The sequence below is a fragment of the Narcine bancroftii genome, chromosome 2, assembly GCF_036971445.1.
Source record: "Narcine bancroftii isolate sNarBan1 chromosome 2, sNarBan1.hap1, whole genome shotgun sequence".
NCBI lineage: Eukaryota > Metazoa > Chordata > Chondrichthyes > Torpediniformes > Narcinidae > Narcine > Narcine bancroftii.
The window spans coordinates 81,203,914-81,218,668 of record NC_091470.1 but is presented as its reverse complement, the minus strand read 5'-3'; the positions used below and the strand labels follow the sequence as shown (position 1 = coordinate 81,218,668).

Here is a 14,755-nt window from a genome sequence, read left to right as displayed (position 1 = left end):
GCTTCAGTTAGATGCATTTCCTACATAAAAACTATATCTATTTTTTCCTTCTTCAATAAATTTAGTAGCCTCTTCCTTTTAATTTGGTTATGTATTCCATTAACGTTTATAGTCATATAGTTCAACATGGCCATCTTATATCTTGCATAAACCTCTTCGCCACCTCCATCCCCCTTTTCATCTTAGTTTTCTCTTATTACACTTAATGTACGACAACACCTTTAAGACATAAAATACCCCCGCAGTTCCCACATCCACTAACACCTTAACCCCAAAAGATCCCCCCCTCTCTGAGTTGCTCCATACCCCTTGCCGGGCAACAACTCCCCTTTTCACTTGGATTGTGATCTTGTTCGCAGCGTCAACTTATTTTGCAGTGACGATTATTCTCCCTCTACCCAGCCCTCTCCAGAAAACACTTTTTTTAACAAGTATAACAAAGCTCTCTTTTCTTTGCCCCCCTTACACCCTTCCTTCCCTTCTCTTTTCCTACTTTAGTTCTTTACATATATTGTTTTTACATTTTATATATACTTTATCGCTGTTCTTCATTCTTGTTACATCTCTTCATCTCTTCTCCTGCCCTGCAAACGTTCTGCGAATTCTTGCGCTTTTTTGGATCTGAGAACATTCTGTTTCGCTCCCCAGGTATAAATATTTTAAGCACGGCTGGATGTCTTAATATGAATTTGTAACCTTTTTTCCATAAAGTTGATTTTGCTGTATTAAATTCCTTCCTCCTCTTTAAGAGTTCAAAACTTACGTCTGGGTAAAAAAATATTTTTTGACCCTTGTATTCCAATGGTTTATTATCTTCTCTAATTTTATTCCTTGCCTGTTCCAGTATATTTTCTCTTGTCGTTTATCTCAAAAATTTTACTAAGATGGATCTAGGTTTTTGATGTGTCTGAGGTTTCAGAGTCTGTGGTTGCAAAGGAGGAAAAACCCAACACCCAACCCCAACCAACCAATTTTCCCCTGCAACCGCTGCAACCGTGTCTGCCTGTCCCGCATCGGACTTGTCAGCCACAAACGAGCCTGCAGCTGACGTGGACTTTTTACCCCCTCCATAAATCTTCGTCCACGAAGCCAAGCCAAAGAAAAAAGGTTTCAGAGCAAATGGTCTGTGTGCCCTTTCTATTTCCATTTCTTCCTGTATTTCTGTCGTTCCCAGGACCTTTGGGATCCATCCTTTTATAAATTCCTTCATGTCTGTGCCTTCTTCACCCCCCTTCAGGCCCACTATTTTTATGTTGTTTCGCCTACTATAATTTTCCAACATATCAATTTTCTGAGATAACAACTCTTGTGTCTCTCTAATCTTTTTGTCACTTTCTTCCAATTTTTCTCTTAAGTCATTTACTTCCATTTCTACATCTGTTTCCCGCTCTTCCACATTCTCTACTCTTTTCCCTATTTCTGTCATTACCAGTTCTAATCTTTGCATTTTATCTTCTGTTCTTTTCATTTTCCTTTTAATTGCATTAAACTCTAATGATGACCATTCTTTTACTGATCTCATTTGTTCTTCAAAAAAAGACTTTATCTATATTCTGTTCATCAGTTTTACCTTTTATTTCTCTTTGTCCATCAGTTTTACCTTCTATTTCTCTGTGAAAATCTTGGTCTTCTTCCTCTTCTTCTGTGTCTGTATCTGTGTTTGTGTCTTCTTCTTCTCTTCTGTTTTTTTCTGATGAGCTGCTTGTATCTCTTTGTCGGGCCTCTTGTTGCTGGTCCTCTCCTCTTGGGCTGCTCATCTGTTGTGCTTCCTGACGTTGGTCTTCTTGTCAGCTCTCCCTCCGTCTGTCTTCCACGTCTGTTTTGTCGCTCCCTCTTCTGTTGTCTTCCTTATCCTCCAGCTGAGAGCCCTGGTGTCGGCTGTCTCTCAGCTGCTTGCTCTGTGACAGCCCGCTCCTCTGCTGAGCCCCCCTCCCGTTGGTGTTCTCTTTCTCCTTTGATTGCACACTTTTGTTTGGCTCCGAGAGCCATTTTTGTAGTGCACTGGCTGGTGGGTCGCGACTCTGTAGGGCAGGCACTGACCTCGAGGGTCGGGCACTCAGCATCCTGTTCCTTCGTGCAGGTAAGGCCGCCTTCTTTCTTCTCCATCGACTTTATTTCTTTTTTTCCAGTTGTTCTTACTTTCTCCTTCTTGGAAACCATCTTCTTTCTCTTCTCTGTATCTTTATCTTCTATTTCTTATATTCTATTTTTGTTATGCTTTGCTTTTTCCTAATTTTTTTCCTGGAGAGGGCTGGTTTTCCCGACCGGCCACTACTCCATCACGTGACTACTCCCTATTAATTCCATTTTCTATGCATAATCCCTATTTGAAGGATTGGGATTCAAAGGTGTTGGTATTAGTGGAAGATTGTTTTGAAGCAGGTTTATTTCTTTCATTTGATAGACTTAGAGAGAAGTTTGGTATATTACAGAATACATTATTTGCTTATTATCAAGTACGTGTTTTATTGATGAAGTGTTTTGGGCGAGAGTTAATATTACCTAGTTTGTCGAATTTTGAGAAATTAGCTATGGATAAAGGGAAGAAAGGGTTTGTTTCAGAAATGTATTTGTTGTTACAAGCAAATATGAAAAAGGTGGATGATTTTAGAGTAAGGGATAAATGGGAACAAGAGTTATCTATTCCTATCTCTGAACAAGAATGGTCTGAATTGTGTTTGGAGAGGGTTACAAAATTAATTATGTACGTTATAGTTTAGCTAATTATAATTTTCTACATCAGTTATATTTAACCTCTGAAAAGTTAAAGAGATATGGTTTTAGAGAGTCTGACTTGTGTTTCCAATGTGGGGATCAGACTGGCATGTTTGTGCATTCGGTATGGGAATGTATTAAGGTTAAGCCTTTTTGGGAGAAAGTTATTAACCTACGAGATTTATTCCAAACAGAATTATATGTGGATCCATAGATGTGTTTATTGGGCTATGTGAATACAATTTATAGTATGGATGGAAAAACCTCAAATCGCATTTATTCGATTGGGTTTGGCGGTAGCCAGAAAATGTATAGCAGTAACTTGGAAAAATGATGTTGAGTTAAGTATACAAAGATGGCATAAAGAAATTCAATCTTGTTTGTACTTAAGAGAAGATAACATATAATTTACGAAATAATTCTTTTGTTAAAATGTGGTCTTTTAATGTATGTATTTAAATGTAGATACTTTATTTATGTTTAAAGATGTAGATTGACATGTAGATTGGCAACTTAACCTATTTTGATTCTGTATAATTGTTTTTTTATATATAAGCTCCAAGGGGGGGGGGTTGGTATAAGGGGTGGGATAGTTGGGAGGAGGATGGGGGGAGGATTATAGGAGGTAGACTTAGTTTTATTTTGTGTTTTATGTTTATATTTGTATTTTTTAAAAACTTTAAATAAAGTTTTTAAAGAAGAAAAAAAAACCAATGGAAATAATAGTAATATAATTTCCTGATATGAACAGTTCTTACCAGATAAGGTATAGCAAGCTCTTTGCAGCTCTCCTTCAGGAATTCCAGTACTTTGTCTCTTGGTAGATTTTCCACTTCAGGGAGATCCTCTGTAAATACCTAAAGAGAACAGAAGCAAAGACCTGATGTTTGTGCAATTAATTGGGGCAGATTCCTTTTGGTCTTACCACATTCTGTGAAAAAGTCCCATTCCTTTATCACAGTGCAGCAAATAAAGAGCACCCTTTCTCCATGAAACAGTATCATCCAATATCAAGTAGCATTGACAATTACATATCCAAAGAATAGGCCAGCCATTCTCAACATGGCCCACAGCATATTAAAGGGGATCTACAGACTGAAATCCTTTATAATGGGGCCCAAGGTGTGTAGGGGGCAAGGAAATTAAACGGATTAAACATTTTTTGGGGAAGGAAAGGTCTCTGTTGTTAGGCTTTGCTGTATAGTTCCCAAGCAATGCAATACTTCTTTCAAGGTTGGAGGCATTTGGAGACAGCCTAGATAAATGTGGAAATTTAACAAAGATTTTTAGAGCATTCCTTGCTTGGACATAATTGTTTGACTGACATGGAACCAGCTTTGGCAATGAATTGCGTTCCACATAGTTTTCCTCTTTTGTTCTTTCACCTTCAATTCCAGGAAACAAGTGTGCAGGCCGAAAAGTTTTGCTCCATATTTCTCACGTCAGCAAGCACCCTCATTTTGCATCGGGTGTTCATGAGGGGTAGTGAATGTATGTCTCTTTCTGCTAGCTTTTAATGAAGAAGGTTGTATTGTTCATTAAATTGCATAAAATTTAAGTAAACTTTTGAGCTAACCCTTGTAAGAAGTGCTTTTGTTTTGCAATAGTTAATTTCTGTTACTTTTAGAAATAATTTTACCTATGAATTCCTTGGCAAAAAGAAGTGTCAGCAGTATTCGGTGAATACTTACTGCAAGGTTTCATTACTTCTCCACAAAACCCTTCTCTGCCCATAGTTTTGATTTATTTGAATACATTTTCAAACAAGGAGATGAGGCCAAGCAAGCTGAAAAAACATTTAGAGCCAATACATCAAAGGAAGAATGATAAACCCTTGAATTATTTAAAAACCCTTTGATATAATTTCGAGAGAAGCCAACACTCCTCAAAGATGATTACTAAAACATCACATAAATTAGAAAAGGGCCGTATTGCATTATATAAGATAATGAATTGATTGATTGTTGAAAGTGGAAATTCTCATATCACTTATTTTGCCTTCAGTGTCCAGAATAATATCTGACTTAATAAAATTAAATGATAAACTATTCAGGCAATTCCTTTGAATAAATTCCATTGTTTCTAGAAGAATTGATAAGATGGCAAGGAACATAGGAAAACAATTAGTCATTCCATTACAGACCAAGAAATTCTCTTTACAATTAGATGAATCCGCTCTGTAAGAGAATGACACTCTTCTCATGGCTTATGCCAGATTCGAGAATGGAATCGAGCTGATGAAAGAGATGTTTGCCTGAAGGATTGAATCAGATGCTAATTGACTGACTATTTTTGAAGATTAAGAATTACATAAATGAGAACAATACTCCATTTGAGAATATAGTTGGAAATATAAAGGTTCATCACCACATGCCTGAAAAATGTGTGAGCAATTCCTATGGTTGTTCAGCATTCTCACTCCCCATTGAAGAAGTTGTTCCTCAGCCTCATGGTGCTGACTCTGATACTCCTGTATCTCTTCGCCGACAGGAGCCTCTGAAATATGCTGTGTGCAGGGGGAAGGGGCCCTTAATGATTTTGCACAGCCTCTTCAGATGATCCCAGTAGATCACATCAATGGGGAGGTGGGGGAGGGAGACTTCAGTGATCCTCTCGGCCACTCTTATGGTCCTGCAGATTGACCTCTGAACCATTTCTCTGTAGCAACCGTACTGCACTGTGATGCAGTCAGCCAGGACGCTCTTGATAGAGCTCCAATAGAAGGTTTACATAATGGTGGCCGGTAGCCTTGCCTACTTCAGTCTTCTCAGGAAGTAGAGTCCCTGTTGCGCCTTCCTGACAAGTGAGGAGATGCTGTTTGTCCACGATAGGTCACTAGTTAAGTGATCTCCAAGGAATTTGGTGCTTTCCACTCTCTACTATAGAGTTGTTGATGTTTAGTGGAGCATGGTCATTCCTGGTCCTCTTGATGTCCACAATCATCACTTCCATGTTGAGACACAGCTTGTTGCTCTCACACCAATTCACGAGATTTTCCACCTCCTCTGTGGTGTGATGAGACCAAATACTGCTCTGTCATCTGCAAACTTGATGACAATGTTGGAGCTGGATCTGGTGATGCAGTCATGGGTTGGTAGCGTGAACAGGAGCAGGCTGAACACACAGCCCTGAGGTGCTACCTAAGCATATCATAAAACTAAGCTGATCATAAACACCTACCTTTAGTCCATCTTCTGGACAGGCTTTCAGGACCCAGAGAGAAAATTCAAAAATAATATTCAAGTTCTCTTTCCCTGAAAATAAAAATAGCAGAGAGGTTCAGACATGATTCTTCTACAACGCATGCAATACACAACTGTTCTGTTGAAACAAATCCTATGTGTAAAAAAAACTAGATTTACTAGGTTTTAAAAAGCTACCTGAATACAAAAGGCTAGATGTCCCGTCACAACAGTTTCAATATAAAGCCAAGCACAATCTCCTGGAGCAGCTCAGTGAGTCAGACAGCATCAGTGGGAGAAAAAAAACGGTTGATATTTTGGGCTGGAGTCCTTCTCCAAGACCTGGGTTCCAGCCTGAAATGTGGACCATTCTTTTTCTCCCACTGATGGTGCTCCACCCACTGATTTCCCCGAGCAGATTGTGTTTAGCTTCAGATTACAGCATATGCAGTCTCTTGTGTGCTTTCAGCTTTAATATGTAACAATCTTTAGCTTAATTATGGGCACATAATTGCTGGTGATGAAATGATTTGTCATCAGCAAGCATCAAGGCTAATTCCAATTTGGTCTTCCCTCAATCTCTGCATAAATGTTACTGGCTCATAATCTAACATTTTCCCTCTTCTCAGCGCATAATTGCAACCTGAAAACTGTTATTTAACTGGTTTCTTTGTAAAGTATTATGGTTACACTGTCCAGGGTATCAGGAATCACTGTGTATATTGGAAACGATTACTAACCCAGTCTTTGCAGATACTGCACAGTTCGTTCATGTCCTTTCAGTGGTGAATTGGCTTTTTTTGCCTGATCTAGTAGGACCTGCAAAGCTGCAAGTAAAACACAACAGCATGTTAAGCACAACACATTTAACAACAAAGAAATGGTGGACACAGCCATAATAGAAAATATGACACCACAACAGAATTTAAAAGATGTGTGAAAATGTATGACAACATGCCACAACTAAGCCTTTATCCACAAATACATAATTGGCCTACTCCTGTTCCTACTTCCTATGTTTCTATGGAAGGGGTAATCCAATTGAATGGCTTCAGATGATTAAAGCCTTCAACAGGATTGTTAGAGAGAAAATATTTCCTTACAGTGGGCAGAATTAGAACAAGAGTCATTAAATTACCTTCAGGCTGTTTCAAAATATTTGAATATTTATTTGGAGAATTGTGAGTAGTTTTAGGCCCATATCTTAAGTATATGCAGCCATTGGAGGGGGTACAGAAGAGGTTTATGGAAATGATGCAAGGAATGAGAAAGTTAACACATGAGGAGCATTTGATGGCTCTGAGCCTGCACTTACTAGAGTTTAGAACAATAAGGGGGCAATCTCATTGAAACATACTAAATATTGAAAGGGCCTCAGTATAAAAGAACGTCATTTTAGAACACAGAAGAGCACAGAGTGGGCGTTGAATCTGTAGAATTCATTGTCACAGGTATCTGTGGAGGCTGTCAGATTTAAAGTGGATGTTGAAAGGCTATAAGGAGAAGAGAGTGGAAGAATACATCAGCCATGATTCAAATGGCAGAGCAGGCTTGAGGAGATAAAAAGCCTAATTCTGCTCCTATCGCTTATGGTTCTATGGTCTAATATAAAACAAGTGAGACTGGATCAATTGAATCTTTTAAAACTGCAATGAACTAATCTTTGCTTGGTAAAATTCATCAAGTTTGTAGAATAATTGCAAGTAATATTATTGTTATTAATTACAAGATGTTCATGGTCAGCACAGCCAGCATTTATTGCTATCCCTCTATATAGTAATGGTGAACTGCCTTGCTTGCGATGTACACAAACGATTTGGATAAAAATGCAGGTGGGCTTATTAGTAAGGAAACCTGCAGAAGACACAAAAATTAGCAGAGTTGTGGATAATTTGGAAGGTTATCAAAGGATACAGCAGTATATAAATTAGAAATGCAGCTGGAGAAAATGACATTGTTTTATCCAGACAAGAGCAAGGTGATGCATTTTTGGGAGGTCAAACATAACAGGGATACAGAGGGATTTTGGAATGCAAGTCCTTTATTCCCTGAAAATAGCAATACAAGTACATAGGTAAATAAAGAAGGCATACTGCATGCTCACCTTTATTGAATAGGTTATTCAGTATAAAAAGTTAGGAAGTCACGCTGCAGAGAAATCCGAAAGCCTGCAGACGCTGTGATTATAGTAAAAACATAAAAATGCTGGAGGAACTCAGCAGATCACGCAGGATCCATAGGAGATAAATATATTTAATCAACGGTTCAGGCCTGAGCCCTTCTTCAAGGGTCAAGACATACTGCAACTGTACAAAACTTTGGTAAGGACACATTTGAAGTACAGCATGCCATTTTGGTTGTTGCATTATGGGAAAGATGTGGAGGCTTCGCAAACGGTCCTGAAGAGGTTCACCAGGATGTTGCTTGGGTTGGAGTGTATTACCTATAAGAAGAGGTAATACTTGGGTTGTTTTCTCCAGAGCACTGAAGATTGGGGGGGCAGAAATATATAAAATTATGAGAGGTACAAATCGGGAAGATATTCTTTTTCTCAGGATGGGAATGTCTAGTACTAGAGAACATAGTTTTACAATAATATAGGGAAGAGTTGAACAAAGCTTTGTAAGGTAAATTCTATTCATTTATTTATACACAGAGAGTGGTAGGTGTATTGAATATGCTACTGGGGGAGAAGGAAGCAGGTACAATAGCATTTAGACAAGCACACAAACAGGCAGGGTATGAAGGAACAGACAGAAAGGAAGTGGGATTAGTTTAAACTGATATCAAAGACGTTATGAGTTGAAACACGTGTGCTGTGTTATGTTCTGGAACAACTGCAATCTGTGGTAAAGGTGATGGTTTGAGCAAGTACTAACAAAGGACAGTTAACTCTATTTTCTTTTTTTTTTTAAATTTTTTTATTTTTAACACCATAAATCACGTTAGCCATGATATACACTTTTTCTTTTTCACACATATACAGTGACTTTTTCTCCACCCCCCTCCCTCCTCCCAAGCCACCCCCCCACCCCCCCCCCATCCATTTTAGGTATACAATCTAGGTTGCATTAAGCCAGTCAGACAATGTTGTCATTCAACAATAATACACCAGATATTCTACTGAGTCCATTCTTTACTTCTCTTCTCCTTCCATCAACTTAGGTAATGTTTGTTCCCGGTAGGTTTTCGCTATTGTATTTAATGTAAGGCTCCCATACTTGTTCGAATATTTCAATATTATTTCTTAAACTATATGTTATTTTTTCTAATGGAATACATTTATTCATTTCTATATACCATTGTTCTATTTTCAAATTATCTTCCAATTTCCAGGTTGACATAATACATTTTTTTGCTACGGCTAGAGCTATCTTAACAAATCTTTTTTGTGCATCCTCCAAGTCAATTCCAAATTCTTTATTTTTTATGTTACTTAGGAGAAAGATCTCTGGATTCTTTGGTATATTGTTTTCTGTTATTTTATTTAATATCTGATTGAGATCATCCCAAAATTTTTCTACTTTCTCACATGTCCAGATTGCATGAATTGTTGTTCCCCTTTCTTTTTTACATCGAAAACATCTATCAGATACTGTTGGGTCCCATTTATTTAACTTTTGCGGTGTAATGTATAGTCTGTGTAACCAATTATATTGTATCATACGTAGCCTCGTATTTATTGTATTTCTCATCGTTCCAGAACGTAATTTCTCCCATGTTTCCTTTTTTATCTTTATATTTAAATCTTGTTCCCATTTTTGTTTAGTTTTACCATTTGTTTCCTTATTCTCCTTTTCTTGCAGTTTAATATACATATTTGTTATAAATCTTTTTATTAACATTGTATCTGTAATCACTTATTCAAGGTTACTTCCCTCTGGTAAACTCAAATTGCTTCCTAATTTATCTTTCAAGTAGGATCTCAGTTGGTAATATGCCAGCGCTGCATCTCCAGTTATATTGTACTTATCTCTCATTTGTTCAAAGGATAAGAATCTACTTCCTGAAAAACAATTTTCTATTCTTTTAATCCCTTTTTTTTCCCATTTTCTAAAGGAAAGGTTGTCTATTGTAAAAGGGAGTAGCTTATTTTGCGTCAATATTAGTTTTGGTAATTGATAATTTGTTTTATTTCTTTCTACATGAATCTTTTTCCAAATATTGAGGAGATGGTGTAATACTGGAGAAGTTCTATGTTGTACCAATTTTTCGTCCCATTTATATAATATGTGTTCAGGTATCTTTTCCCCTATTTTATCTAATTCTAATCTCGTCCAGTCTGGTTTTTCCCTTGTTTGATAAAAATCTGATAGGTATCTTAATTGTGCGGCTCTATAATAATTTTTGAAGTTTGGCAATTGCAAGCCTCCTTGTTTATACCATTCTGTTAATTTATCTGGTGCTATCCTCGGTTTCCCCCCTCTCCATAAAAATTTCCTAATTATTTTCTTTAACTCTTTGAAGAATTTTTCTGTCAGTTGTATTGGCAATGCCTGAAATAAGTATAGTATCCTTGGAAAAATGTTCATTTTAATACAGTTTATCCTTCCTATCAGTGTTAGTGGTAGCTCTTTCCAATGCTCTAAATCGTCCTGTAATTTTTTCATTAGTGGATTGTAATTGAGTTTATATAATTGGCCTAGATTTTTGTTTATTTGTACACCTAGGTATCTTATTGCCTGCATTTGCCATCTGAATGGGGATTCCTTCTTACATTTTGAGAAATCCGCGTTATTCATAGGCATTGCTTCACTTTTATTTACGTTTATCTTGTATCCCGACACTTCTCCATATTCCTTCAATTTCTTATATAATTCTTTTATTGATAGTTCTGGTTCTGTTAAGTACACTATCACATCATCCGCAAATAGACTGATTTTATATTCCCTGTCTTTTATTTTTATTCCTTTTATATTATTATCTATTCTTATCAATTCTGCTAGTGGTTCTATAGCTAGCGCAAACAATAACGGTGATAGTGGGCATCCCTGCCGCGTTGACCTGCTTAAGTTAAATTGCTTTGATACATGTCCATTTACTGTCACTTTCGCTAACGGTCCCTTATATAATGCTTTAATCCAATTAATATACTTCTCCGGTAAACTGAATTTTTGCAATACTTTGAACAAGTAATTCCATTCTACTCTGTCGCAGGCCTTCTCTGCGTCTAAAGCAACTGCTACTGCAGGTGCTTTATTTCCTTCTACTGCATGAATTAAGTTAATAAATTTACAAATATTGTCTGTTGTGCGTCTTTTTTTGATAAATCCAGTTTGGTCTAAATTTACCATTTTCGGTACCTGTTCTGCTAATCTGTTTGCTAATAGTTTAGCTATTATCTTATAATCTGTGTTTAGCAAAGATATTGGTCTATATGACGCTGGTGAGAGTGGATCTTTCCCTTGTTGTAGTATCACGGTAATTATTGCTGTTTTACATGAATCTGGTAAGTTTTGTGTTTCATCAATCTGGTTGATTACATCCAGGAGGGGCGGTATTAATAGGTCTTTAAATGTTTTGTAGAATTCTATTGGGAGTCCATCCTCTCCTGGTGTCTTATTATTTGGTAATTTTTTTTATTATCTCTTGTATTTCTACTGTTCCAAATGGTTCTGTTAATTTATTTTGTTCCTCTATTTGTAGTTTTGGTAGTTCAATTTTAGTCAAAAATTCATCTATTTTCCCTTCTTTCCCTTCGTTTTCAGTTCGGTATAATTGTTCATAGAATTCTCTGAAGTTTTCCTTAATTTCTTTCGGATTATATGTAATTTGTTTGTCTTTTTTCCTTGTTGCCAATACCATTTTCTTAGTTTGCTCTGTCTTAAGCTGCCATGCTAAGATTTTGTGTGTTTTTTCACCTAGTTCATAATATTTCTGTTTTGTCTTCATTATATTCTTCTCCACCTTATATGTTTGTAATGTTTCATATTTTATTTTTTTATCTGCCTATTCTCTTCTTTTAGTTGTATCTTCCTTCATTGCTAATTTTTTTTCTATGTTTACTATTTCCCTTTCCAACTGCTCTGTTTCCTGATTGTAGTCCTTCTTCATCTTGGTTACATAACTTATTATTTGCCCTCTAATGAATGCTTTCATTGCGTCCCATAGTATAAACTTATCTTCCACTGATTCCGTATTTACTTCAAAATACATTTTTAATTGTTTTTCAATAAATTCTCTAAAATCCTGTCTTTTAAGTAGCATGGGGTTTAATCTCCATCTATACATTCTTGGAGGGATGTCCTCTAGCTTTACTGTCAGTATTAAGGGTGAATGGTCCGATAGCATTCTCGCTTTATATTCTGTTTTTCTTACTCTATCCTGCATACTAGCTGATAACAAAAATAGGTCTATTCTTGAGTATGTTTTATGTCTAGTCGAGTAGTATGAGTATTCCTTTTCTTTTGGGTTTTGTTTCCTCCATATGTCCACAAGTTTCATTTCTTGCATTGATTTAATTATAAATTTGGTTACTTTGTTCTTCCTGTTAATTTTTTTCCCCGTTTTATCCATATTTGGATCCAAATTCAGATTGAAATCCCCTCCTATTAGTATGTTCCCTTGCGTATTAGCTACCTTCAAAAAGATATCTTGCATAAACTTTTGATCTTCTTCGTTAGGTGAATATATATTAAGTAGATTCCAAAGCTCCGAATATATCTGACATTTTATCATAACATATCTCCCTACTGGATCTATTATTTCCTCTTCTATTTTAAATGGCACATTTTTGCTAATTAATATAGCCACTCCTCTTGCTTTTGAATTATACGATGCTGCTGTTACATGTCCTACCTAATCTCTCTTTAATTTCTTGTGCTCCAATTCAGTTAAGTGTGTTTCTTGGACAAATGCTATATCTATTTTTTCCTTTTTCAGTAAATTTAGTAGTTTCTTCCTTTTAATTTGGTTATGTATTCCATTAATATTTAAAGTCATATAGTTCAGCATAGCCATTTTATATTTTGTTTATCTTCTCTTTCCGTTTTTCCATCATTACCTTTCCTCCTTTTCCATTTCTGTTTTCTTATTTTCAACTCTTTACAAGACAACATTCCTACAACATCCAACATTTTCCTTATTCTCCTATTTCTATCTTCTTTATCCCCAATCTCCCCTTCCCCTCCTGAGTTGTCCTTTATCCCTTGTCGGACGACCACATCTCCCCTCTCCATTTGGATTTGCGAATCCACTCGCAAGCGTCAACTGATTTTGCAGTGACCGCTATTTTCCCCCACCCAGCCCCCCCCAGAAAAGATTTCACTTTTCATGTCACAAAGGTCACTCTTTTAATTCCCTCCTTATTCTCTCTATTCCATTACCTTCCCTTATTAATTCTTGTCTATACTATCTATATTTTCCTCTAATTACAGATACATTCACGTATGCACATTGTCTCTATTCACTCTTATACCTCTTTACCCGCATACATATCAATCGTGGTCATTTTTACCCTCATTACCTGTCTTCATCCCTCAGTCTATTTTTGTCTTTTCCCACATACATATCATTCGTGATCATTTTTACTCTCATTACCCGTCTTCATCCCTCAGTCTATTTTTGTAATTGTTCTGCAAATTTTCGTGCTTCTTCTGGATCCGAGAAGTGTGTTTTGTTGTCCTGGAATAAATATTTTCAATACCGCAGGATGCTTCAGTATAAATTTATACCCTTTCTTCCATAAAATCGCCTTTGCTGTATTGAACTCTTTTCTCTTCTTTAGGAGTTCAAAACTTATATCTGGATAAATGAAGATTTTTTGCCCTTTATATTCCAGTGGTTTGTTGCCCTCTCTTACTTTTTCCATTGTCTTCTCCAGTACCTTTTCTCTTGTAGTATATCTTAGGAATTTTACTACAATAGATCTTGGTTTTTGTTGTGGTTGTGGTTTAGAGGCCAATGCTCTATGTGCCCTTTCTATTTCCATTTCTTGCTGTAGTTCTGGACATCCTAGGGTCTTAGGGATCCACTCATTTATAAACTCCCTCATATTCTTGCCTTCTTCATCTTCCTTAAGGCCCACTATCTTTATGTTATTTCTTCTGTGCCTGCCACATTGACCACCGCCAGTGGGCTGATAACGCCTCAAACCGTGCATCGTGGCGCCTCACAGTTTGGCGGGCAGCAACCTCCTTTGAAGAAGACCGCAGAGCCCACCTCACTGACAAAAGGCAAAGGAGGAAAAACCCAACACCCAACCCCAACCAACCAATTTTCCCCTGCAACCGCTGCAATCGTGTCTGCCTGTCCCGCATCGGACTTGTCAGCCACAAACGAGCCTGCAGCTGACGTGGACTTTTTACCCCCTCCATAAATCTTCGTCCGAAGCCAAGCCAAAGAAAAAAAAAGAATTTTCCATTATATCTATTTTTTGAGCTAGTAGTTCTTGTGTCTCTTTAGTTTTTTTATTAGATTCCTCCAATTTCTTTTTTAAGTCTTCTACCTCCATTTCTGCTGCTACTGCCCGTTCTTCCATCTTGTCCATTTTTTTCCCCATTTCTGTTAAGGTCATATCTATTTTATTCACTTTCTCTTCTGTGTTGTTTATTCTTCTTCTTAAATCATTGAATTCCTGTGTTTGCCATTCTTTAAATGACTCCATGTATCCTCTAACAAGAGAAAGTATATCCTTTACCTTGCCTTTCCCTTCATCTATTTCACTGTATTCTTCCTCTTCTTCTTCCTCTGGGTTGGCCATCTGTTGTTTCTTTGTTGCCCTTTCCTTCTCTTCTTTCTTGTTTCTATTGTCTTCTGTGGTCTCTTCTTGCTGCAGGTGTTCTGCAGCTGTCGTTGCCGGCTGTGGAGATCGACTCCCCAGCTGGTCCCCCCTCCCGTCGGTGTGTTTTTTTTCACGC

General features: G+C 37.1%; 1 protein-coding gene across 1 annotated transcript in view; it reads right to left on the bottom strand.

The window, feature by feature from the left end:
• Positions 1-14,755, bottom strand: part of vps39 (VPS39 subunit of HOPS complex) — a 136,269-nt gene that overhangs the window by 53,984 nt on the left and 67,530 nt on the right. Inside the window, exons 15-17 of the mRNA XM_069915495.1 lie at positions 6,638-6,724; positions 5,896-5,969; positions 3,474-3,572 (exon numbers count right to left, since the gene is read on the bottom strand). Of these exons, the coding sequence (XP_069771596.1) occupies positions 3,474-3,572; positions 5,896-5,969; positions 6,638-6,724 (260 nt within the window). The remainder of the gene's footprint in view (positions 1-3,473; positions 3,573-5,895; positions 5,970-6,637; positions 6,725-14,755) is intronic.